Here is a 27,607-nt window from a genome sequence, read left to right as displayed (position 1 = left end):
CTTCATGTGGGTAATCGTATTTAATCATCATAGCCCCTCTGGGAGGCAAGTATAGAGTAATACTGGATAACCTGACATAAATAAATGGTGGGTCCGAGATTCAAATCCAGGCACTTTGAGTCCAGGGCTTGTGTTCTGTAAACCCTATGCCTTATCCTAAGTAGAGGTTGATTCTAGGTTTTAATAAAAACTACAAGCAACATAGGTATCTATCTCCTCACACCCTTTTCACACCCCTTCTCCTATTCATGCCATTTCACACTGGCATTTAAGTTCATACTCAAATACTCTAATGATTGTGAACTGAAAAGATGAAGAATTTTAGGAAAAAAATCTGTTCCCCAAAGGGTAAGATGTTGGGACACATGTAAGCCGTTTAAGAGAGTATTAAAATTGAGAAGTTCTGTGACTCTGAATTGTAACTCACAAAAAAGCCCAGAAAACATGAATAGTCGATGCATATTATGGTTTATGGCAAAACAATTAAAATAGTTGAGGTAGTGCCATCCTACCATATTTTCTGAAATATTTTGAAGTATAGGCACGTTAGTGCTGTTTGCTTTGGATGCTGTGACCATTTTTGTGGCATTTGAGAACACACTAGGGCTTGCACAATAAAAATGGCTCTACCACAGCAGTGATGATTCTTTTGAAAATGGTGAAAGGGAAGATAATCATTTGTCTGAAATTTAGGGCACATATAAAAAAAATGAGTGAGAAAGAACAATAAACATCACCCCCAAGTTTGCCATGATTTATATACAATATGTAATTTTTAGCAAGTTAAATGTTCAAAATACTGAATTTCCACTACATAACTTTTTAAAAATAAGTGTGCTCAGGACAGCACCTGGCATATCATGGGCACTTGGTAAATGTTAATTTCCTTTCCTTCCTCTTAACCTCTCAGCCAAACTGGGGTTTTGTGGGGAGTAGGGGTGGAAGGGGAATGAAAGGGAAAGCTGTAAACGTCAATTGGAAGTTAATCCAAGAGAGGCGTTACTTTTTGGAACATACTTGATTTTTCCAGAACAAAAATACTCTAAAGCACCCAGCCGGGTTTTGTCCTCAGGCTGAAGTAGAGATGAGGGGAAGCTGAGTAGAAAGATGGTAGAAATGCTTAACTGACAGACCAAGACATTCAGTCTTTATCCAGGAAGGGACAGAGGTATCTAGGGACTTTTTACTTTGGAAAATTTTAAATATATACGAGAGTAGGATAGGATAGGATAGGATAGGATAGGATAGGATAGGATAGGATAGAATAGAATAGAATAGAATAGAATAGAATAGAATAGAATAGAATAGAATAGAATAGAATAGAATAGAATAGAATAGGAGAATGAACTACTATGTATCCTCCGTGTAGTTTCAGCAGCTACCAATTTACGGCCAAACTTGTTTTACCACTTTCTGTCCCTGGATTGTTTTGAAGGAAATCCAGACATTTCATCTCATCCATAAATATTCCAGCATGCACCTCTAAAAGTTAAGAACCATCGAAAAGATTGGGGTATCTGGCTGGCTCAGTTGGTGGAGCATGTCACTCTTGACCTCACTGTTGTGGGTTTGAGTCCCACGTTGGATGTGGAGATTACTTAAAAATAATAACATCTTTAAAAAAAAAAAAAAAAGACCTTGGGTAGGGAACCAATGATCAAATCATTTAGGAAGACTACTCTGAAAGCAGCATGAAGGTTGTTTTGGGGAGATATACACAGTATAAGATATACATGATAATTACAGTTATTCAAACAATGTTTATTGGTACCCACTATATGCTCGGCACATAGTAAACCCGTCTGTAAGGCCTTGTGTAGTGCAGAGGTTTACACCTTGACTCTGTTGATGTTTTGAGCTGGGCAACTCTTGGGGTAGAGGGCTGTCCTATGTATTGTAGGATTTTGAGCAGCATCCTTAGTCTCTGTCCACTAGATGCCCATAGTAAACCCCTCTACTACCCATTGTAACAACCCAAAATGTCTCCAGATATTTCCACATGTCCCAGTGGGATGCAAGGGGCAAAAATCACCCCAGGTAAGAACCAGTGATCAAGTGGAAGGGTGTGGATAAGTGACAGGGTAATTGGAATGAATGCCATAAATATTGAAAGAACCAGCAAAGGGGTTCATTTACAGTGAAGTTAGTAAAAACTGCACGTTAAATGGGGTCTGCACAGAGGCCTCCTGAGTCCCCAGCTTCTTCATCTTCCTATCTTTCCCTCTTTGCCAAACACCAATAGATGTGGGTACCAAGTAGACACCTTGTTCCCCTGTGGGCCTGCTCGATCCTACCATATTTAGGAGAACTGAATTGAAAGCTGGAAGCTCAAAGCTGTGGTCAGTTACTCATGCATAACCCCAGAAATATCCCGTTTATGAAAACCATGCCCAACAAACTGAAATTTGGTTCTAGAGGCAGACCAAAATTTGCTCAAGAGTATATGAAAAGATTTCATTCAGAATGTTGATTATAGTTTGTTCTTTCTGCAAATGAATCTCTATTGTTAAAATTCTCTTTGCAGCAATAGCAAGGATTCCTTTCTTACCATCTTACCCTTAAACCAAAAGTAAATATCGCCGTGTTCCCGTTTTCCTTTTGGCATGCCAGCTCGATTATAGGGTTCCGGCGGAGATCAGGCTCCTTTAGTCATACACAGGGGTTATTGGGGACTTTTGGAGCCAAAAGGAGGATAAAATCCTGTAACCTCAGTGCTGCAGCTTGTACTTGTTATTGTTTATGGAGGAACTTCACCCCGGGGGAAATAAGCACCAAATGTTTCTGTTTAGCTGCGAGAAGGCCCCTATTTGGGGTGGGGGAAAAGGATTAGATCATAGGCTAAGTCCATTAAGAGTTTTAAAACAATGCCATCCATCACAGAGGCCTTGTTCTAAAACCCAAATTCTCACATGTGAGGTCTCCTCTGGGGAGAGTCATTATTTAAAACCACTTAGGGATTCTGAGTGAAAAAGTTTAGCCATGGGCGGTTGATTGGATGGAACTCTTCCCAGACGCGTGTATATTTCTCACATGATGAACACTATAGAGACCTTTAAATGCCTTTGGACTTAGTTCAGCGAATCAAACCACTGCATCTTGGAACTAGAATTTTGTGGTTAGATACCCCTACTTCATAGGGTTCTTGGGAGTTTAAAATGAGAAAATCCAAGAGAAGGCTTTTTGTCAATTGTAAAATACTATACACATGTATAAATGTAAGACATCAGCTTCACTATTTTATCACTGCCAATAGGCTGATAGGACCAAACCCCTAGGAGACAGTCTCTTGTGTGCATTTTCTAGTCGGTGTGTGTTCTGCCTACTGAAATAGATTTTCTTAAAAACACACAATCATTTTAATTTTAGTAATTCTATTTCAGTATAACCTGCACATGTCCTCACCCTCGTGCCCCCGTGTTGCACAACTCCAGGGGGCAGTGTTCAGTTGTGGTGGCTTTGATTCATCCGGGAGCATTCCTTCCCCTAGGGCTGGACCAGGATACTTGTGCTGCAGCCCAGCTGCGATGGTTAATCCTGAGAATTTACAATCCTGTGTAGCTTCTTTATTTTTATAAACAGTGACCTCGAATCCTGCTTGTTTGGTCAGTTTTTCACAAGTTCTTTTCACTCCACTGTGGATTCCAGCACAAGGTGTGTGTTCCTTCTTTATGGAGTGGAAATGGAGGTGAAAAGAGAGGTGCTAAACACTGACCACTTGAAACTCTAAAGAGCGGGGGAGAGTCTGTGCCAGGACTCAGCACACTATTTCCCTAAAGGGCCAGATAGTGTTTTTGGTTTCTTCCTCATACAGTCCCAGCCCTGACTACTCAGTGCTGTTCTTGCAGCGTGTAAGTGCGAGCAGTTGTAGACAATACAGGAACGATGAGCATGGTTATGTTCAAAGAACACTTTATTTATGGAATAGGTTTGAATGTCACATAATTTTCATATGTCATAAAATATTTTTGGTTTGTTTTTTTTTTTCCAGTCACCTAACAATATGAAATTTAGGGCACCTGGGTGGCTCAGTTGGTTGAGTGTCTGACTCTTGATTTCAATTCAAGTCATTATCCCAGGGTTGTGGGATAGAGCTCTGCTTCGGGCTCCATGCTGAATGTGGAGCCTACTTAAGATTCATTCTCTCCCTCTCTCCCTCTCTCTCCCTCTCACCCCCTCCCTCTCCCACTCCCTCTCCCTCTCCCTCTGTCTCTCTCCCTCTCTGTCTTCCCCTCCCTCCCTGCCTGTCTCCCCTGCTTGTGCATGCTCTCTCTCTCTCTCTAAAAGATGTATATATATATCTATATCTATCGATAGATATAGATATATCTATATCTATAGATATAGATATAGATATAGATATAGATATAGATATAGATATAGATATCTGATGTAGATATATATATCATGTATCTATATCATGTATCTATAGATATATATCTATAGATATAGATATAGATATAGATATAGATATAGATATAGATATAGATATCTATAGATATATATCTATTATAAAAATAAATAAAGGTGCGCCTGGGTGGCTCAGTTGGTTAAGTGTCTGACTCTTAATTTTGGCTCAGATCATGACCTCACAGTTCGTGAGGCTCTTTGCTGACAGCATGGAAACTGCTTGGAATTCTCTCATTCTCTTTCTCTCTCTCTCTCTCTCTCTCTTTCTCTCTGCCCCTGCCCTGCTTGCTCACGCTTTCTCTCTCTCTCTCTCTCTCTCTCTCTCTCTGCCCCTGCCCTGCTTGCTCACGCTTTCTCTCTCTCTCTCTCTCTCTCTCTCTCTGCCCCTGCCCTGCTTGCTCACACTTTCTCTCTCTCCCTCTCTCTCTCTCTCTCTCTTTCTCTCTCTCTCTCTCTCTCTCTGCCCCTGCCCTGCTTGCTCATGCTTTCTCTCTCTCTCTCTCTCTCTCTCTCTCTCTTTCTCTCTCTCTCTCTGCCCCTGCCCTGCTTGCTCACGCTTTCTCTCTCTCTCTCTCTCTCTCCCTCCCTCCCTCCCCCTCCCTCCCTCTCAAAATAAAGTAAATAAAATTTATTCTTAGTTCATGATCTAAGCTTTTCTCACCGTTAGTCACAGTATCTTCTTAATCAGTGCTTTCCTGTTAAGGACAAAGTGACATTCCCTAGTCATTAGCCTACTAAGTAGAATCTGGAATTTGGGATCAACCCCTGCCCTGATGCTTTCCAGCTGTGACCTTGGGCAAGTCACATGATATCAGAGTCTCAGGATGCTCATTTGTAAAATAGTGATAAGAATTCTTTTTCTGCGTCCCTCACAGGGCTGGTGTGAACCTCAAATGAGATTTGAACACGAAAGAATTACAGGAATGTCAAAGCATCTTCTATATAGCCTTATTCCAGGCTTCTTCTATTGTGTCCATTTTTGAAAAGCATATCAACAATCTAATGATCCTTCACTGAATATTTCTGGTCAGCCTGTTCTATGCTAGGCTGAGCCTTGAAGATGTACAGATAAGGAAGAACTTGACCCTGCCCTCAGGGCAGAAAAAAATGTAGAGAATTACGATGCGATGTAGTATACATACAAAAACTGTGGGGTGGAATCAGCAGAGAGGGTAGAGACCAGCCCTGCTGGGGTGGAGGTTGGGGCAGTGGGAGAGTCAGAGAAGGCCTCCCGGCAAAAATACCAACAGTGCAGGTCTCGGGGAGAAGGGGTATTTCAGGGAATGGCTTGCAAAGTGTGATGACATACAGCAGCATGGAAAAGTTAGGGAGCTTAAATAAATATGGGTGAAGGACCCCTAGGAAAGGAGACTATAGACAGGTCGGTAGAGGAGGAAGGCGGAACTTTGTGTGCTCTGCTAGAGCTTGGATTTTCTTTCCTATAAGTTCAGGAAGTCATGGAGCAGTTTAATCAGAACAATAACTTAATCAACTCTGGGCTCTGGAAAATTCAGTGTGGGGGAAAATATAGAGGAGGAAATATTTGGGGCAGATGCAGCAGGGCAGTGGGTGGAGACAAGGAGACCAGTTAGGAAAGCTCTGTAACCAATGCAGATGTGTGATGAAAAGGAGCTGCACTAGAGGATAATAGCACTAAGAAGAATAAAGACATTTTTACAAAATTTGTGTACATTAAAGTAAAAGAACTTTTTGAAAGTGGAAGAACATCATGAATACACTGGAGAATTATGGTATTTGAAAGTATCATATCCTCTTGTTAATATAAAGGTGTGTACACACACACACACACACACACATTGTCACACTCAAATTCCTTAAGTTGGCCTTCAGGTTTTCTTCAATTTGGAGAACCTATACAATTGATTGTTAACAAAGTGCAGTGTTTAAAATTTCTGAGTAACCCATGTTACAGTTTTGACATCTAAAGAGGATGATTGACAAAGCTTTCACCGAGTATTTATTAACAAATAGGAAAGTGGCAGTCTCTGCTCAGATTTTGATGACCTTTTGCTTAAAACTTGGTTTCTCTGTGGAATGCATCATGATTTATGTATTTTTTCTTTCTTTCTTTCTTTCTTTTTTTTTTTTCCCAGAAACCAGTCTAAGCATTAAGGAACCGAATCCAGTTCCTCCACGTAAGTCTTTACGCATCTATTTTGAAATGAAGCCTCCTGGGCTTTTTATAAGAATGAGTTGGTTATGGAGCATTTGGCAAACTTTGAGTTTTGATAAGGAGACTTCTGCTCCCATTCCCCTTCTCCCCCATTTTTTCATAATCTCGTACTTTCTTTTTCCTTTCCTCTGTTCTTCCTTCATCCTTCTGGGTTTTTTTCCCCTGTCTGCCTCTTTTAAATATGAATTTGTTGACCCACTGGCATGTGTGGCCTTACTTAGCTTTAGAGAGAAGAGTTCATTATTTGCATACCTGTATCAGCTGTGATCTAAAAGCATTAACTTACAGCTATGGGAGTGGTTTGCTTATGCATCATCAACAGTTAATTACCAGCTCAGAGAAGTAGGGCTAAGGGAACTAGTTGCTGGGTCTTCTAGACAGTCTCTAGTCCAAGGGGGGTGAGGGGCGGTTATGGAGGCCCTGGGGGGACGTGTGTGAAAAAAAGAGAGAGACCAACTGCTACAACATGATGCATTGGAAATCGTCCGGGCCAATTTTGTCACTCGCTCTGGACGAAAACTCTAACCAAAAGATTTAGGTAGATTTGCCTGTGGTTATAATTGGCAGTCAGACAGGACTAGAGCCTGGGCTTCCTGCTGTATACCCAGAAGCTCTTCTAGATGGTGTTGCCTTGTGAAGAGAATCTCTGCTTTTTTTTTTTTTTTTTTTCTTCCCTACGACTGTCTGGGTCAGTCTCCATTACTGACCCCATCACATTACACATGAAGGTCTAGTGAGTTCCTTTATGCAAAGCACTATACTGTTCTAGTTAAGGATCTTACTTGAACAATATTGTGGAACATTATCATGAACCCACAAAGAGACACATATGGGCGCATTTCTCTCATACTTACCCAGTCTAATTTTCATAAATGACATCTCTATTTTTAGAATTTCGGAGAAGTTTTACTAAAAACTTTCATTCATGCCTCTCTTTTGCATCTGTAAGCATAAAAAGGCAAATCATCTTTTAATACCTGCAGACTAGACTAAATTGTGTTGATGACTTGGTTCATCTTAACCTCTAGAGTTCTTCCCAATTCTTACTCCTTCCTCAGGATCCCAGACCTTTTACAAACTCCTTTTCTTCACTCCCTGCCTTCAGCAGGTGAAGTAGTGCAATCCCCACTTTCCAGAAGTCAACACACCAAAGAACACATGGCCTAGAAGAGTAGCCACCAGGTTGGGAATTCCTAATTTCTAGAATCGTTGCCAGCATGACCTACTTTTCCTGAGCCCTTACGAGTTAGTTCTGGGGCTACTCGGGGAGTCATATTTGTCTACAATTAGATCTTTTACACTGAAGTGAGATGAAAGGCAAAGTGATTTAATTCATATGGAGATCAGCTGGAGTTGCTTCTGACTGGAGAGGAACGTGGTATTGAAATTTTGGGGAGATTGTACACCTGAAATTTATATTAAAAAAAAGACACCTTGGAAATTTTATCCTACTGAAAACCCTTCTCTCTTAGAAAGTGATTTTAACTTTTTATAAGTGATTCAAAGAAGGTGGTTCTCAGGAAATGTTCTATTTCTGTAGCCTGGAATTAATTTCAAGTATAAACATCTTTGCCAAATGGAGGAACAATTGGTTCTATTTATGTGTTTTGCTGACCATAAAACTGACATCCCTCCACACAGAGACATGTTTCCGTCCCCCTCGTAGAAAGATCACGGTTGGAAAAGTGTTAAAGAGTAGGTTGTTTTAAATGATACAATACATAATTGTTAAGATGGAGGGTTTGAGCTGAGACCACTGAAAAGTTAAAATCTATAGGAAGAGTCGATCCTTACCTCATGTTTCCTCCTTGGCACTCCCTTTCTTCCGGTCATCTCTCATACTTGTAAATGTTCATGAAAACATGTTTGTAGAGTATTTGAAGTGTGTTTTCTTGTATCATTGTTCAAAGTGTTTGCTGTGGGTCACATTTTGATCATGGAAGTTCATTTTCCAAAGCATCTTCACACGGAGGCTGCAAAGTGAGGAGGATATCTTGGAAATCGGATCATTTTATTTTCATTTTGGGGGAAAAAAAAACATGCAAGTTTCAAATACACTGCATTTTCTTGGAATCCTCATTTCACCCTTGTTTTTATTAGTCAGGGCTCAGCCTTCCCAAAGTGCTTGTGGCACAGATATAAAATTGTAACGTATAATGCAGATTCACTGAAAGTATGCATTGGCTTCCCTTCCTTTATAGAGATCTTCCATGGTCTGGACACCCTCACCGTGATGGGCATCGCATTTGCAGCATTTGTGATCGGAGCACTCCTGACAGGGGCCTTGTGGTACATCTATTCTCACACAGGTGAGTGTGACTGTCAGATAGTAGTTGCTGTGAATCCTGTATGTCTGCCACACAGGCGACCTTTCAGGGTTTCGTTGCATGAATGGATGGACTGACGAATGAGAGAGAAAGTTCATCCCCACCATTTGCACATGAATGTATTTGGCATAAATGGGGTTTTGCAAAAATACAGTGTGCCTGAAGCACCATTAGAAAAGGAATGTTCAAGGGTGCCTGGGTGGCTCAGTCGGTTAAGCATCCAACTTTAGCTCAGGTCACTATCTCTCCCTTTGTGGGTTCAAGCCCCTCGTCGGGCTCTGTGCTGGTGGCTCAGAACCTGGAGCCTGCTTCAGATTCTGTGTCTCAGTGTTTCTCTGCCCCTTCCCTGCTAGTGCACTCGCTCACTCACTCTTTCTCTCTATCTCTCTCTCTCTCAAAACTAAACATTTAAAAAAAAAAGAAAGAAAGTAAAGAAAAGGAATGTTCAAACTATGTTAATTGCAATTGAAATGTTGGTCAAGTTTAGCTACTAATAAAGCTATTTTGTGGTTAGGGTTGAATTAAAGACAATTAATGTAGACAAACCAGAAATACAAACCCTTCCCTCAAAGCTAAACACTTCAGTGCAGACATATGAATGGGCAGGAAGTGAAAAAGGAAGCAAAGATTTTATTATCCTCTCTGCCAAGATGTTGCGCACTGCCCACCAGAATCCCCAGTCTCGGTGGCTTACACCAGAATTTCTTGACCCTTTTAAAACCCATGCCATGCCCTCTTTGATAAGCATAAATTTCTCATGTCTTTCTTCTATAAAATTGTTTAAATTTTTAAAATATATTTTCATGAGGGGCACCTGGGTGGCTCAGTTGGTTGAGTATCTGACTTCAGCTCAGGTCATGATCTCACAGTCCATGAGTTCGAGCCCTGTGTCGGGCTCTGTGCTAACAGCTCAGAGCCTGGAGCCTGCTTCAGATTCTGTGTCTCCCTCTCTCTGCCCCTCCCCTGCTCATGCTCTGTCTCAAAAATAAATTAAAAAAAAAAAAAAGTTAAAATATATTTTCATGATTTGCAAACAAATAAAAATGGTGAAACAAGGTACTTTGTTTTCAAGCTGTGCTCCTCCTTCCCCCAAATTCTGATATGCCACACACCCCCCCCCCCTTTCCCCTTCCCCTCAATCCCAAGGTTGAAACATTCTGGCCTGAACAGAGAACCTGTTCTGACCCCAGTACAGAATGCAGGCCTGGCAAGGGGCGAGGCTAGTGCGATAGGGGAGAAACAAATGGACCTTCCTTCTGTTGCTTCTTTCTTAGTTTCCTTGCAGATAGACATAGGACAGAAAGACATCCATTTTGGGGTATGTCTAGAGAGCTACTTAGGCTTATGTGTCCTTGGATACTTTGAGTTTATACTATGAACCTAGGTAAATTGTACTTGATTGATCAGCCCAAGGCCAGTGGCAGGTCCAGCCTTTCTATTTAGAATTTCATTGATTTTCCATTGAACGAATGAGCGCCATGATCTTTGGCCTTACTGTGGGCCATTCAACCAGACAAGCTAAAAAGATGACTGCTTTAAAGGGAGACGAAGCACAGAAGGGCATTTTGAGAAGTCACCTCTTAATCCCTAAGCAGAATTTTTACTTCAAATACTGCATCCCCTGGCTGAGATATTTTAGATTATGGCCGAAGGAGATCAGATCCATTTGTGTCTAGCATGGAAAGTCACACAATCCAAAGCAAAAGCTTAGGAGTTGTGATAGTGGAGCTTTGAGTCCTCAAACTATTGTTCCCAATTGGAGATGTTTGAGTGAGGTATATATCATGTGAGAGAGAAAATGAGACTCTTAATCCTAAATGTAATGATTCTAAGAATATACAAACCCCTGGGAATCAATTTAGGCATATTCTTCCTCATGAACAGTTCATATAAGCACCAGAAGGGACGGCTTTTAGCAGAGTAGTATTTTAGAGTAAGTAATGTGTCAGAGGTGTACTGACATGTTCAGATCTCATGCTAGCAGTTCCTTTTAATCTTTCCCAATCTCCTGCCTGGCTGTGAGGTTCTAGGGCCGTTGGCAGCTGATGCTGTATTTTGGGAATGAACTTGGAACTACACCAAAAAGACTCTGTCGCCCTGAGGATTTTATATGGGCTGGTTATCCGCCTATGCTTAACATGTGCCTGCTGAGAGCAATGACTGGCCTTGGCCATGGAGCTACACCCTCAACCCTGGAAGTTCATCTCAGGCCGGGTAGGGCCAGACAGCCAGGTCCAGGCAGTATCGGGCTACCACATGGCACTCACTATTGGCACACACCCCACTAAACTCACTGCGATAATCCCAGACTCTTGCGCACAGCCATGGTCACAAACCTGATAAAAAGCAAAGCTTGGTTTTATGGCATTTATTGGTCTGCTCATTAAATTCCAAGGTTTGTCGTTCCTGCTCCCTTCTCCCACAAACCAGACACTGAAGGGGAGGAGTTTTTACATTTTGTTAATATAGAAATAGGTTTGGAAGTAGATTAAAGAAAAACAAAGCCAAAAACCCTTCCTGTTATGGTTTCCAAAGCAATATAAATTACACTGATTTGGAAGTTAAAAGGTTTATAGACACTGTCATTTGGGCTCTAACCCTGCTAGCATCACATATGATACAGCTTCAGAATGACTTTTTATTAAAAGCTGTAGCCTCTGGTTCATTTTAAAGACTTCTCATAAGGAAAACCAACATCATATAAGTGTGAAAAAGGCCCACTTCAGAACCCAGTCGTACTATCCTGTCCAGAACTCCTTCAGTTTCCTACCTGGATCAGCTAGCAGCAAGGTTAGATGAAAAGAGATTCTAATGCAGTAGTCAATGGAGAGAGGTGTATACACAGACTCAATGCATTCAACATCCACAATAGTCTAAGCTGTGAAACTCAGACCTTGTATGGTATATTTGGGGGTTCAAGCAGCATCTGCCTCTGTGTCAAAAACAGCCCCTAATTCAGACCAATTCTTTTTATGTTCTTCATTTCCATCCAAGCACAGAGCACCAAACCAAGTCATGTGTTTGAATTGTGGATACATACTTCCATACCTGGAACATGTGTTAGTCCAAAAAAGCTGGGTCCGTCCTCTGTCATATCACAGCTTTGGGCGCCATAAGCAATACCTCCTGAGGGCTATATTAACTCTGGAAAACTCCATTCCTAAAACTTACATTATCTACTAAGATACCACAAAAAGGAGCAACAGTCAGAAAAGAAATGGTGCTGGAAAGGAACCATAGAATCTTCATGCTTCTGCGAGTCTGGCTAGTGCAGGAGTCCCAAACTTGTAGTTCTTAAAGGTCCCAAAAATCATATGCAGAATTGTATCTGTCATTTTTTTGATGTGAGGGGCAAAAGTATTTACTTTTATTTTTTAGTAAAACTTTTTAGCCCTATTACAGTAACATATGCACATAGCTTAAAGACTGAAATAGTTCTACAAGACTTATTAGAAGAACATGAGCCCCCTACTGCCCCACTCCCTTTTCTTGCTCCTCAGAGCACCATTCCTGACTCTTAGCTGATTGTTTTGGACATTTATATATTGAAATAATAGAAGTATAGTATTGCAACTTCTTGACTTAACAGCTTTAGGCTTTTTCTTTCAACAATGGAAAATGATAATTCAGTTCTTTGTCATCACTGTGTCCCAATTATACATTCACGCCCCTGATTGTCCCCCAACCCTACCATCCTCTTAACAGAATTATAGTCAGATTTTGGGTAGATCAGTATTTATTGTTTATATTATAACTACCTAAATGCTAATCACAATTTAGCTATATAGTATATTATTGTTTCTCCTGCATGATTTTTAATTTTCCCTAGAATTGATGATTATCTCTCCCCTCCTTCCCCACATTAGTTTTGTTTTTTAACCCCTTTTTAATGTTATTATTTATTTATTATTTGAGAGAGCAAGACTGCTCACATGAGCAGGGGAGGGGCAGAGAGAGAGAGAGAGAGAGAGAGAGAGAATGAATCCCAAGCAGGCTCCACACTCAGCACAGAGTGTGATATGCAGGGCTCCAATCCATGACCCTGGGATCATGACCTGAGCCCAAACCAAGAGTCAGATATTCAACTGTCTGAGCCACCCAGGCAGCAGGCTTAGTTTTCTGTACGCTTCTCACTAATTCATCTGTTGACCCTCTGCCAGTTGTCTCAGTCTCTTCTGAATGCATTCAGACAACAGTATTCCACTGATTCATTTTCTTCACTAAATCTTTCCCGGAGCCTTTTTACCTGTTCATGTCTGAACTGGCTGCCCTCTGTATTGGACACTGTTGTCTTCTTGTATTCCTTCACTACTGTTCTGGGAATTTCCTGCACCTTGGGAGTTTTGAATGGCCTGTGTCATTCATTCCATGTCTTCTCCTCCGTTGTTGAAAGGGTACATAAGAAGTAAATGTTTGTCACACCTTGCATATCTGAAAATATCCTCAGTTTATACAAACACTTGGTGGACAGCTTGGCAAGGTACAGAATTTTAGGTCATAAATAATTTTTCTTTAGAATCTTAGAAGCACTCCTCATTGACCTTTGGCTCTGAAGATTGCTTTTGGGAAACTCAGAGCCATTCAAATTGCTGGCATGTTTTGTTTGTTTTGTTTTCTGGGAGAAATTTTACAATGACAGTCCTTGACTTAGGTGGATTTCATACATTATGGAGCTCTTTCAGTCTAGAAATTAATGTCTTCCAGCACTGAGATTTTTGGAATCATTTGTTTTTACTCCTATTTTCTCTGTTCTCTCATTCTAGAAATCATTATAAAGATGAACCTCTTGAATGGCTCCCCAATTTTCCTTTCTTTTCTGTTTTCTACTTTTTTCCTTAATTTTCAAAGAGATTTCGTCATCTTTATCTTTTCATTTCCTACTGAATTTTTAACTACTGCATTCAAATGTTTCAATTCCAAGACATTTTTCCTATGAATTAAAAATATATATCTTATTCCTACGGATGTAATATCTTATCCCTCTGAAAATATTAATATAGGATTATTTAAGAATGAGTAAGTTTTGAGGATATAGATGGGATATACTGATTGTGAACTTCCCTTAGGGTGATCTGGCTGCCTTTTATTGAGTAACTCCTAATAATTCATCTTTGGATCTTTCCTCTTGAGGTTTCCTCACCAGGTTTTCTATAAAATAGGTTTTCTTATTTTCTTCCTGGGGAGTGCAGGTCTGGCTGTCAGAGTTCTAGGCACCACAACATCCAACCTACAGGACATTCATTTAATCTTCCTCTTTGAGTTGGGTTCTCTGCTCTCAGCTGTCCTGGTGTTGTTCACTCCTGGAAACCTCAGTTTCATATTCTGGAGAGTAAACTTCCTGTCTCCCTCCCAGATGAGGATGGGCAGGGTCCCACTCCACAGGGTAAAGAAGGGGATCTAGAAAAATCTCACTGCTGCTTATACAGCAGCAGTCAGTCAACCCTAGTGCTTGCAGCCTCAAGTTTGCCGTCTTTGCGAGTAACTGGTGCTACCATTTCCTGAATTTTTGAGGGTTCTGTACTATAACTTGGTTGTTGCTCATCTGTTCTTACTGTTGGCTTAGGTTCTGGCTCTCTTAAATCTGCTACATCACTTACTACTCACCCATTTCTTCACCAGCTTTCAATATTTTATTGATGTTGTCGCCACTCCTGCTTTTCTTTTCTTCTTTCTTGTAGGTTGATGCCTTTTAAAAATCTGTAAAGTGTCAGGGCACCTGGGTGGCTCAGTCAATTAAGTGACCAACTCTTGATCTCAGCTCAGGTCATGATGTCACGGTCTCATAGGTTCGAGCCTCACATCAGGCTCTGCACGCTGACTGTGCATGGAACCTGTTTGGGATTCTCTCTCTCCCTCTCTTTCTGCCCCTCTCCCGCTCTCTCTCTGTCTCAAAATAAATAAAGGAACTTTAAAAATAAAATCTGTACAGTGTCATTTTGGTGAGATTTTTCTCTTGGCCTCCGTGTAGGTTGTCATTGTGCACCAATGTCTCAGTCTCTTGATATCCTAATTGGAATTATTTCACTATCTCACCCCTGTAAGAAGAGTGAACTAGATTGTGTTTAGTTTAGAGAAGTATTCAGTCACTGTTTATCGTTTCCAAAATTGAGCCTCCCCATTCTCCAAGCTAAAAGACCTTCCTTTTGCAGACAAAACTGTGCAGGAGGGTGGGTTAGAGGTTGTCATCGTTTATCTTTACTTTATGTAACTTGCCTTTGTGGCCACTGAACAGAATGTACTCACAGTGTGATGATAATAAGAGGAAGAAGAGAGGAAGACGGAAGAGGGCAGGGGTCCGGGGCGAGGCTGCCCTCCATGTGTGTCTCTGTACAGCCCTGGGACTTGAAGATCTAGTTTGTTCAACTGCTAGTCTTGTTACCTTACTATGAACCACGTTTCCCTTTAGTAAACATAGACGTGACCCCTTCTGCCCAGGGTCATTGGCGGTGAGAGCACTTAAGCAAGAATGCATGTGAAAAGTCTTATGAACTCCCAAGTCCTACAAAAATGTAAGATAATGAACGTTTCTCAGATATGTAGGCAGAACAAAAATCTAAGAGTGGAAGGAATGCTGCATTCCACAGAGCAATATAAAATGCTGAGGTCTCAAAGTAGGCATGCCTGTCCCAATCCCTCAGGTTTCTGTTCAGCAGTCCTCAGTTGAACATACCATGTGTTCTTAAAGTGAAAGTCAAGCACCTACTTAGGTTTACCTGAGTCAGGTAAGAGCTTTTAATTAGGAGCATCTCTAGGGGCTTCAAATGTTTCCAGAAGTCTGAAGTTTCTTCAGGCTCCCAAGTTTAGTCCAGGTGCAGAGAGAAGCAGCAGGAAGACAGGTGTGACTAAGGTAGGGGGCAAGAGGCTGAGTCCCAGGGATCAGGAAGATGCAGCTGGAACAGATGGGAGCCCTGGTACGACTGTAAAGAAGGCAGGAATCCACTCTCGGCACCCATGTGCTTAGGTTAAGTTAAAGTAAAATAAGCCACAGAAAACCAAAATGTGGGGGCAAATAGGTTGGCTGTACTGCAGGAATACAGAAAGAAAATGATAGGCAGGACATTTTGAAGGGTTTTAATTCCTGCCTTGGAACCTCTCCCCCCTTCCTCATAAATTATAACAACATCAGACGTACCCCTCCTGATGAGTTTCGCCTGCAGAAGGAAAATCTTTTAGCTCGGAGAGTGGAGACGGACCATTTTTGGAAATGATAAATAATGAATGAACATTTCTATAAACTAAAGGTAGTCTATCTAGTTCACTATCCTTACGGGAGCAAGCTTGTAAAATAATTACAATTAGGATATCAGGAGGTTGAGACATTGACTGGTCCATAATTACAACCAACACATAGGCCTTGCAGACAGTATCTTTTTCTTTCCAGCATCAAGTAATATTAAAGCTAAGCCATCCCCAGGCATATGGTTTTCAATCCAATGCTTAAGTGTCTTCCAAGAAAGAGATTCCATAAATTCCCCTTATAACTAACCAATCCCCATAATCAGCAAGTTCTTTTCTCTGTGACCTAAATCCTTAGTGCTACCATTTAAACTCATTTCCTCATGTTCTGCCCTCAAGAGAGATAAAGCACAGCTGTCTGCTCTTCTTTATAATAATCCTCTTTGGGTGATATTTGCAAACATTCTCCTTTGGGCTAAATAATTGAGATTCCTCTCACCTTTCTTTAAAATTCTTCTGTTGTTGTTTCCCCGTGGAGCCTCTCCAAGTTATTCACATCTTTCTGAGATGAAGTTTCTTCCCCAGGACCTGCCATGCTGCAAGATGCAGAGATAAGAATCCAGTTGTAAAGTAGACTGCCAAAGAGGTGGCAGGAAATCAGATCTGGACAACTCCATGCCAAGCTAAAGAAATAAAACAGATTATCCCTTAAGAAATATATTTTTCTGTTTCTGAAAGCATCTCTGGCAACATCTTGGCTCAGCCACAGGCAAATATGTGAACTGGGTGGAATTATTTCTAATACACCCTCTTCCAAAGGCCTCCTCCTCTACTGTCCTTCCTCCCCACATCTCTCTTCCTTAGTGGGGTTTGAAATTTTAGGAGCAAAGCGTGAAGACTGAACACATTTCTCCTGATGGCCAACTATGATGTTCATGAGTAAGGATCCTTCCTTCAATTCCTTACATTTGCTAAGTGGGCCTATTCTGCTTAGCTCTGGGGTCCTCCCTGCCCTTCTTCTCCGGAAGTAGGGTGGTTGTATTAGTCACCCAAGGGATATGTTACGAGTTAGTGCTCCAAGAAATCAGAGGTCACTGTGATAGAGAGCAGAAAGCCAAAGGGCCCATCTCAGAAAACCCAGGGGAACTCCATTGGCTTTTTAAGCAGAAGCATCTGCACATCAGACTTTTGTTTCTCAGGGTGACTGTTTCTGTCGCACCACTTCCATCTGACAACAAAAAATCCTTGTCGTAATTTGTCAGAAGGTGAAAGCTTTTGGGGCGCCTGGGTGGCTCAGTCAGTTAAGTCTCCGACTTTGGCTCAGGTCATGATCTCGCAACTTGTGACTTTGAGCCCCGCGTTGGGCTCTGTGCTGACAGCTCAGAGCCTGGAGCCTGGCTCAGATTCTGTGTCTCCCTCTCTTTCTGCCCCTCCCCCACTCATGCTTGCTCGCTCACTCGCTCTCTCAAAAATAAATAAACATTAAAAAAAATTTTTTTAAAGAAGGTAAAAGCTTTTAACAACGTGAGAGAAATCTCATCCATGTGAAAATAGCCACCACAGTAGGAGAAGGTATTTTTAATATTTCTAAAAACAGTACTTTCAGTATTTCTGAGCAGATTCTCAGACAAAGATTCTCCTTGGCTTGGCACATTATTGGCTCAAAGTCAGTAGATTGGCTTTTTTTTTTTTCCTCATTTTTTTTCCTGAAGTATAGCCGACACACAATGTCACATTAGGTCAGGTGTCCAGCATAGTGATTCCACAAGTCTGTATGTTTTGCAACGTTCACCACAGGTGTAGCTACTTCGAGGTCAGTAGATTATTAGGTTAAGTTGACTTGTCCACCGTGGTGAAATACATCCTGCAATCTTGAGAGGAGAGGGGACTTCTTTGTTTGGCTTTGCTTGAGTTTTCATTTTAGACAGTGTTTTGTGTTAGCACAAGAGTTTCCAAAACTGGAAGCTGAAAGACCTTTTTAATGGGCACTGATTAAAATCAACTGGCATGCCAACAAATTACATTCGGCAAACAGACATCAGAAAGCAAGTACTCATACTTCCTGGGCAGGGAGTAGTATTGGCACTTTTCCTGACTCTGAATAATCAAGCCCGTGTCCAATTCTGGATGAGACAGACTTGCTCACTGTCAATAAATGAGGCAAGGCCACCTTGCTTTAGCTGCTATCAGGCTGAACAAATGAAGTCCAGGTGAGCCAAAAAGGGAAGGTGGAGTGTTGATTCCTGCTGCTTTTCTTTTTAAATGGAGAAAAGTGTTGCAAAAATGTGCTTCATGCACGGCCCCATCAGTCCTTCTAATAGCATAACAATGCAGCTGGGTGTGGATCAACATGTGGGTTTAAGGGAGCTGAATTTTTAAAGTATATCACAAGTTGTTTGGGTCCCTGGAGGCTTTGGGGTTTTTTGTTTGTTTGGGGGTTTTTGTTTTGTTTTGTTTTTTTGACATCAGAATAGCTAAGAGATTTGATTTCCTTCTAGAAATAAGCTCCCACTCTGGGGAAAGTGAATTTCTGGCAGAAAGTCACTGTCATGGAGGCAAACTTCTCCAGATCTTTAATTACATACATACATGAAGGGCAGAGGGTAATGCTGGGGAACGTCCAAAATATAGATTGCCTAAAAAAACCAAGAAGAGTGGAAATACAGTTTCTCTGCCTCTGAGGAATATTGGCCCCCTATCCTCTCTCTATCCCACCAGTCCCGGAAGAAAAGATAATCAGAGGAAAGACAGCACGGGCCAAACAATGCAGCAAGCACACAAATGCCCTGAGGTTGATGCAAAAATGTGTGCTGTAGTTGTGTGGTTTGTAAAATGGGTGACAGGGGAAGCTGTAACCAGACGCGAAGGCACGAACGGGTTCTACATTTTGCAGAGCTGCTCTTTTGGCAGAGTCCTTTGAGGGGCCCCAGAAAGGGAATGGAAGTAACAGGCTGAGATCCCGCCCTTGAGGAGTCGAGCCTTTGCTCTGTGTGTTTTGTTTTAATGAAGCAGGCAGAGGGTTGCTTATCTCTCTGGCTGATAGCTGTGTATTTCAGCAGGACCGGGAAAGAGGAGGCTCATTCATAAACAGAGCTGGCCCTCTGGGGCTTCCAACATTAGAAGAGGGCGACTGCTGACCAGAAGATTATTAAGTTTATGCTCTGACTTTTCAGAGAAAATGCAGTGTTTTTCATTGGAGAGCATTGATCCCTTTTCCCTACACAGAGCCATTTTTTGAGGGCTGCCCTGAGACCAGTTTCGCTGAAGAAAAGACTTCACTCTAGGGCCTTTTGCAAGTGCTAAATGCAAACCATGTGTGTGGGTGACCCAGGGTTTCCTCCTCCTCCAAAGCACTGCACATTTGGCACAAGGAATGGGTTTAGCTAAAATTCAGTGGGATGTGTAATGAAAAGTGGGATGCGTAATGAAAAGTGGGATGCTTAATGTGTTAGGAGATATTCTCACTGCACCCCCAGTGAACTGCAGGATGGAGGAGGTTGTTCCCAGGCAACCACAGTTCCCTGTGTGCCAACAGCTAAACTCCTTTCCCAAAAGGTTTTTCCAAGAGCAGGCTTGTCCTGCCTCCATTTCTCAGCTGGGTTGTGTTCATGGGCCGCACAGCACTTGGCTGTGCTGTAGCTCGGGCAAAATCTAGGCTCACCACCCCCATTTTGAGCAAGTATATTCAGAAAAAGGCCCCCGTACTACAGACCTCTCTCAGTACAGTTTAAAGGTCTCACCCTCTTGGGGTGCCCGGGTTGGCTCAGTCAGTTACGTGACTTGGTCTCAGGTCATGGTGTCATGGTTTGGGGGTTTGAGTCCCCTGTCAGGCTCTGTGCTGACAGCTCAGAGCCCGGAGCCTGCTTCCGAGTCTGTCTGTCTCTCTCTCTCTCTCTCTCTCTCTCTCTCTCTCTCTGCCCTTCCCCTGCTCGTGCTCTCTCTGTGTCTCTCAAAAATAAATTAATGTTAAAACTTTTTTTTTTAAATAAAATAAATAAATAAATAAATAAATAAATAAATAAATAAATAAATGTCTCATCCTCCAAACCTGACTGTATCTTTATGAGAAGAGATAGGCTGTGTGTCCCGAATACAGGGGCTGGTCAGTTGGTACCAATGGTGGCGGTTTCTTCAAAGGTCCTGGGCACTGAAATCCCGGGGATTTATTGTCATCTGTCAGAGTCTTAGCCACTAACACTGCCTATCATAGGTCAGCTTGTAAACAGTTCTCTTTTCACCAGGCAAAACAAAACACCAACAAACAGGACCACTTTCTGTGTAAGGCCTGGTCTACCTGCTTCTGCCCCCGGAGGAGAGAAACATCAGATAGAACAGCAAAGGGGGGGAAATAACTGGCCTTGTCACGGATGCGCACACGTAACACGCGTGTTTCTTCGTCCCTTTTCTTCATTAACCGCAGGGCAGACGGCAGGAAGGCAGCAAGTGCCCACCTCCCCGCCGGCCTCGGAGAACAGCAGCGCGGCACACAGCATCGGCAGCACGCAGAGCACGCCCTGCTCCAGCAGCAGCGCAGCCTAGCTCCCCGCCTCCGCCCGGAGGGGACCGGCGGCCTCCCGCCCGCCCCGCGTGTCCGCGCCGGAAGGCAGCAGCGCGGTGCCATTGCGGAGAGAGAGTGAATTCCAACACGCAGGCCACCTGTTGTATTCCTCCCCCGCCCAGGGCTAATACACGTGTGCCCCCTGGGCTTCTGTAACACACTAGAACTCCTGTGAGAAAGCCAAGGTGGTGGCCTTCTCCACCAGCCCCGCCCGGGCTTGGGGGTTTTCAATGTGAAACACGTGCCAGTTTTCAAAATGCTGCTTTGTCCAGGTAAGACTGTCCATAATTTGGGGCCCCGAGATTTACCCTGACTCGAGGAGTTGGTGAGAGGATGATAACCAGAGAGTAGGACCAGTGAGGAGATATGGCCAAAGAGCCTTGTATAACTGAACCAAGATGTATAACACAAGAAATACTTCAAGATTTTCTCAGTGTGTTCCTCCGTGTCTAATTTGCACCTTCTGGACGCACACTTCTCACTTTGCTGTCACACCCTCTGGGGGCTGATGTTGTCCGCTTGATGGGTGCCGCCCTCAGGGACTGCACCCTGACACACATCGCAACGACATTCCTTTCTAGGGTAGGGCCCTGGGCCAAAACCAGTGCTGATAACCTTACCTGCTCCCCCCTGTCCCACACTCGCACACCGACTGCAAAAATGTCTTAATGCAAAGTTTGTATTGCTTCATAAGCATATAGAAATAGAAAATGGCCAAAATCTGGGACTGCATGTTTGTCCCCATTTATGACATTGCGTTCTGAGAAAAATTATAAATTGGGGCAAATTTAGTTTTAAAGTTGGAGAGGAATTTGCACAGTAATATATATGCAAGTACAGGTATAGACCATGTCATCTGGCACATTTGTTTTCTCCGTTGGAAAAGAGAAAATTCATTCCCCTTTTTAAAAGACCCTGTGTCTTCAGAGTTGCAACTTAAGTGTATTTGGGAGAATTAGTGTTTCCACTCAAAACGTGTCAACCTTGTTAATAGACCCTTTTGTGAAAAACGAAGCTCTTGTTCGTGCAAATGCACGGCAGATCCTGTTGGTTTCTGGTTGATTATCTGAACAGTGTCACCGATTCTGCCAAGAAAGTGCTGAGATCTGGAAAAGGGCACTCGTGTGGACTGCTTTAGTTCTCTTGCCTTAAATATGTTCCAACCTCAGAAAAGGATTTGAGATGGATTTCATTAAAATGGAATAATATCATGCCACTTTGCAGCTAAAATAAGCTCAACTGATAGTCTGTGTTAAAAAAGAAGGCCGAGGAAAGTTGCCATGCCAATTCATTTACTACTGAGAATAGCTTCGTTGCAAAGAAATATTCATCTTCTTCCAGAATTCTCCCCCAAATGACTCCAAATCCTACAGAAAGAACAGGCTAGCTTCTACTCCAAAATATTCATAAGTGAATCTCACTGCCCTTAAAATAAGGAAGTTGTGCCTGGTTCTCTGAATGGAACCCTAAAGACCTGAGGGCAGTGTCTGTCAGCCCACAAGTAGGTGGAGATACTGACAGTCATTGATATGATACTGATCTGTCATGTTGGTCACTGATATGATAGACATATCATCCAATCATAGAATAATACTCTGATTTGATAAGTATAGATATTCAATCTGCATAATATTAACCAGAACAGATTACTTGAGGGCTAAGATTTCCAGGCTGCCTGCATTGATTTATTGAAAATTTTGCAGATTTCCACATACAAATGAAGATACGAGATTAGAGAATTGATTTCCTTCAGTTAATTTTTTAACATAAGGGTATCAGAGTGGAGGACCTAGATTATGCTACCTGTGTTTGAAAATAATGCGCTTTGCCTAACCTTCAGCAGAATGTATTGTTTTAGCATATTCTATGTATAAAAAAGTTTAAAGATGTCTTCAAAGAAGACTAGAGTCTTTAAGTCACATATAGCTATATTTTACTACAAAAATGTGTGTATAAAGATATATTTAAGTGTTTTAGATAAATTTAAATTACTCCATATGAAATGTTTAATTTCAGTTACTGTGAATTCTTTTGATCAGTTCTTTGCTGTTTAAAAAACCCTTTCCATCCTCTTAAAAACAAAATCATCTATTAAGAGGTATTAAACAGATCCAGTTCTTTAGATGGACAGGGTTAAAACCTTTTGTGATGATTATATTTAAATGTATATTTTTGAGAGAGATGCTACATTGCCAATGATTTTATAAATAATTTAAAATTAATTTACAAATTTATGGATGCAAACCAAAAGATTTTAAAAGAAAGAGAAGGAAAAAAAAATCACCTTTTAATTGTTTGGGTCTTACTGTCAGAAGTATTATTCAGATCAAGAAATCTGTGTTGATAATAAACCCGGTCCCATGTTCACTGGAGAGTGAATGTCATTAATTAAGTATCTCAGAAATGTTTCTAAAAAATGTTTTTTTAAAAAAAGTGTTCTCTCCCCAGTTTTGTATTACAGCATTTCTAATCACTTCATACTTCACAGTTTCAATACAAAGTACAAGCTCTAGTTTATAACAAGTTCTGCAAGTTTCCTTAAAGCTGTTGTTATATTCCAGTTAAATGCTTCTGTCTACAAAGTCTTTCGTTACTTCTGCCGGCTACACTCTAATTCACAGAGATCATTTTTGTTGTGTTTGACCAAGCCAAAGCTATTGTTGAAATGCTCCAAACTCCCCAGGCAGAGTGTCTGTGGGATACCTTATAGCTTTTCACCATGTGGTGTTCACCAGCAGTTCCTCTGTTTTTAAAGCCAGAGGTGTCTTCTGTCTGAGCTGCTTCTAGAGCATTGTCTACACAAACAAACAAAAATGGTCTTTTCCTTGTCTGTGATAAGACTGTAAACCCATGTTCTGTGTGTGTTCTGTAGGGGGCGTGGTTGTGAGTGTGTGGGGGGGGGGGTGCGCACATGCGTGCTGGTCATTTCGTACAGTAACTACCTCATGGTGTGAGTGATGGTTGTGGTAACAGAGCACATTTGGTTGGGCGAATTGTGTGTGTGTGACCTTTTTCCCGTTTGTGTTATCTGGGGGTTGTTCATGAAACTGACAGATGTTTTTCTAAAAAGGACTATTATCAGTTTCCAAAAACAATGCTTGTTTCTTCTGGGTTTTCCTGAGTGAGCCTGATTTTGTTGCTGTGTTTCATCTATCAGGGTAAAAAGAGTACCCTTAAAATCCCTGTGGCCAGTTTGAACACCCCTGTTGTATTCTTTTCTCTGTTCAATGTGTTGGCAATTTTATGAACATGCTTAGATGTATAGTTTTGATAACCACAGTTTTAAGTCCTTTATCTGTGCATAATAAAAAAGATACATATCAATTTATTAATGTGTGTCTTGTTTTATCATCATTAAATTCTACCCTCAGGATGACATAACTTTTTCCTTGTGACTTTGTTCTAAATGTATCATCTGCTCCCAACTGTGTTGGTGAGGAGTCGGGAGGGAAAAGGCTAAGAGAAAACCCTAGCTCAGTAGAACAGAGGGAAAGAATGGACAGACCTGAGGAAGTAGACAGCAGGAGCTGTCTCTGTTCTTGGAAAAACATGGTGGGAGACCCAGAAGTGGATGTCGGGCCCTGAATCCATTCCTGGCCTTTCTGTCCATCTCCTAGAGCCAAGGAATGGGAAAATATGTATTTGGATCTCCAAATACCTCAGTGTTGCTTCCAGCATTCTCTATGGATATGGCACTACCACCACCACCTTTTAGCTGCCCAAGCCAGAAATCTGGAAGTCTAACTTGACTCCTCTCTGGCTTCCCACGAATTAATAAGTCCAAGTTTATTGAACCTCTAGAGTATCTCTTTCTCCAAATCACCTGCTTATTTCTACTCCTGCTGCTGTTACCCAGAATCCAAGGCCCATTATCTCTTAAACTGAATTACTGCAGGGACACCTGGGTGGCTCAGTTGGTTAAGCGTCCAATTTCAACTCAGGTCATGATCTCACAGTTTGTGGGTTCGAGCCCTACATCAGGCTCTGTGCTGACAGCTCAGAACCTGGAGCCTGCTTCAGATTCTGTGTCTCTCTCTGTTTCCCTCTGCCCCTCTTCCCCTTGCACTCTGTCTCTCTCAAAAATAAACTTAAAAATTTTTTTTTAAAAAACTGAATTACTGCAACAGCCTAACTGGTATGCAGACTTCAGATTTGCTACCCCCTAATTCTTTCTCCACTATGCAACCAAAAGAAATGAAAAAAGGCTCAAATCATGTCACTTTCCAATTAAAGCCTTTAAGTAGTTCCCCCACTTGCTTTCAGAATAAAGTTCAACCTCCTAAGTATGGCTTAAGGAGAATAATCTGCCTACCTTCCCAGAAACTTCCTTCACCTCTCAGAAGCTCAATTTCTATGTGGCATACCCCCCACTAGACATTTGTGTCGTGAAAACAACAGCTTGGTTTTTTCCTATTAAGGATTAAATTATGATATCGAATATATGTTTACAAACTGCTGTCACATGTCCCTACCTTCTCCTCCCCTTTTGAGAGTTAGTGAAATTAGGTGGTTGCAAACAGACCCAAATGGTATTGAGGCCAGTATCCCCCTCTCCCCAACACTTCACACAGGTAGGTGTCCACAGAGCAGGAGCAGGTGAGGGGCTTAAGTAGCATTTCACTCCAGTGAGGTCGAAGTCCTCATTACAGAAGAGAGTCCAGCCACTTTCCAGATCAGTATTGTGTCCTGGAGCCAGCGCTTCTCAGAGGATGGAGAAATTGGCAGATCAAATAATTTTTCTGCCATTAAAGTGGGGAGCAGAAACCTAGGCAATCCATAGATTAGCTTCAGAGATTCTATTAACTACCTGAAATTGTATGTAAAATTTTGCATTGATGTGTCTGGGGTTTTGTTGTTCTGGGGTTTTTTGTTGTTGTTTGTTTTTTGTTTTTTGTTTTGTGGGGTTTTTTTGGTCCATAGCCATTTTATAGTTGCATCCTCTCAAATTTTTTCCTGCACATTCAATTAATTTACATGTATAAAATGAATGCAAATAATATAGACATGTAGCAGTGAAGCAGCCCCCATAATTCTCACACTTAAAGGTGGTAATACTGATTTATTGTGTATTCCCAGGCATTTCCTTATGTTCGTATCAACATGTACATGTCACTGTAACGCATAAGATTGTATCATAGCATTTGTGACTTGCTGTTTTCACATGGCATATCTTCCTATCAGGTTTTGTGTGTGCTGATCATCACTTTTTTTTACTAGACTTTCCTTAAATTGCCAAAGTAAAGCATAGTCATTGTAGGTGGTAAAATAAAGCAAAGTTGTTAATGCTCTTTCCCAGGCAGGCACCTCTCTGGAGGAAGTGATGTTAACAGCCTTTTTTCTTTTTTCTTTTTCCTAAAGTTTATTTATTTGTTATTTATTTATTTTGAGAGAGAGAGAGAGAGAGAGAGCAAGCATGACCAGGGGAGGGGCAGGAAGAGAGAGAATCCCAAGCAGGCTCCACACTGTCAGTGCAGAGCCTGTTCGGGGCTCAAACCCACAAACCGTGAGATCATGACCTGAGCAGAAATTAAGAGTCAGATGCTCAACCATTTGAGCCACCCAGGCACTCCAAGAGCCTTTTTTCTAACTCAAACATACAAAGGTTAATAGACCTAGAACAAATTCATGCTTTTTAATGGCTGTATAATATCTCACACAATTAGCCAATTCACTGGTGATTGACATTTAGAAGTGTTATTTTTAGGGTTTTGCGAAGATACTCTGCTGCTATTAATATCTTTACATATGTCCTTAAATTCTAGTGCTGTAAAGCAAACAAAGTAACAGCGTACCATCAGTAGATTTTAACATAATACTTTCAGAAGTTCATAAATCACAAAGATCTGGATATGGAAGATTTGAACAATGCAATTAAGTTTGATCTAATGGCCATATACATAGAATCCTGCACCCCCAAATTTGAGAATTTTGTGCATACAGAATATTTACAAAAATGGACTACTATTAGACCATAACGGAATTCATAGCAAATACCACAGAACTTAATTATACTGGTCAAGTTTTTTAACCACAACCCAAGTAGTTTAGAAATCAATAAGAAAAGGATAATTTAAAAATACTCAATACAGGGGGACCTGTGGGCTTAGTCAATTAAGAATTTCTGCTCAGGTCACAATTCAGTTTCTGAGTTTGAGTCCCGGGTCAGGCTCTGTGCTGACAGTGCAGAGCCTGCTTGGGATTCTCTTTCTCCGCCTCTCTCTCTGCCCCTCCCTCACTTGCACTCTCCCTCTCAAAAATAGATAAGTAAAATTAAAAAATAAAATAAAAATACTCAATAGATTTGGAAATTTTTTAACTCCTAAATAATTCATGACTCAGAGTAGTACTCTTAATAGAAATTGGGAAATACATAGATTTGAAAAATAATGAAAGTACTGAATTCAAGCATGCAGCCAAAGCAGTAATTTAGAAGAAATTTATACCTGTAAAATGCTTGCATTGGGGGGAAAATGTTAAAAATGGAAGCATATCCAGTATAGCAAGTTAAGAAAAGTTTCAAAAACTAGTAATTGAAAGATTACTAGAGGTAGATAAAAATTAAGAAAAATAGACACATGCGTTAGGAATGAAAGAGGACAAAACAAGATTCTGCAGAGATTTTAATAAATAAGGAATCAAGATAAACAGCTTCATTTTAAGAAGTTTGAATACTTACTTCCTGGTGATGTGCTGTTGGGGCCCTTGTTGGAGGAACAGAAACCACACTGGGTATTTCAATACAGAGAAATTAACATAAGGAATTGGTTAAGCGGGTGTCAGGTGGCTGGAAAGGTAAAAAGAGGACACTGAATTAATAAATGTAGGAAGAATTACATCCCTGGGGCTGAGGACTGTTGGAACTTGCAGTTGGCAGGGGTTTGCTCAGTTCCAATACCAGGAAGAAAGGGGTAGATCAGGAACTGGGAGGCCACAGCTTAGAAGATG

The 27,607-nt window shown here is 41.4% G+C and overlaps 1 protein-coding gene across 3 annotated transcripts in view; it reads left to right on the top strand.

Moving 5' to 3' along the window:
* The window catches only part of TGFBR3 (transforming growth factor beta receptor 3), a 208,849-nt gene extending 184,859 nt beyond the window's left edge, over positions 1-23,990 (top strand). For all 3 annotated transcript variants that reach the window (XM_042997860.1, XM_042997859.1, XM_007073421.2), the window contains 3 exons: positions 6,522-6,563; positions 8,803-8,910; positions 20,525-23,990. In XM_042997860.1, coding sequence (XP_042853794.1) covers positions 6,522-6,563; positions 8,803-8,910; positions 20,525-20,643 — 269 coding nt within the window. In that variant the 3' untranslated portion in view covers positions 20,644-23,990. The remainder of the gene's footprint in view (positions 1-6,521; positions 6,564-8,802; positions 8,911-20,524) is intronic.
* Positions 23,991-27,607: the final 3,617 nt, after the last annotated feature.

Source organism: Panthera tigris, chromosome C1, assembly GCF_018350195.1.
Source record: "Panthera tigris isolate Pti1 chromosome C1, P.tigris_Pti1_mat1.1, whole genome shotgun sequence".
Classification (NCBI taxonomy): domain Eukaryota; kingdom Metazoa; phylum Chordata; class Mammalia; order Carnivora; family Felidae; genus Panthera; species Panthera tigris.
The sequence above is the reverse complement of the archived record's forward strand: the minus strand, read 5'-3'. Positions and strand labels throughout refer to the sequence as shown.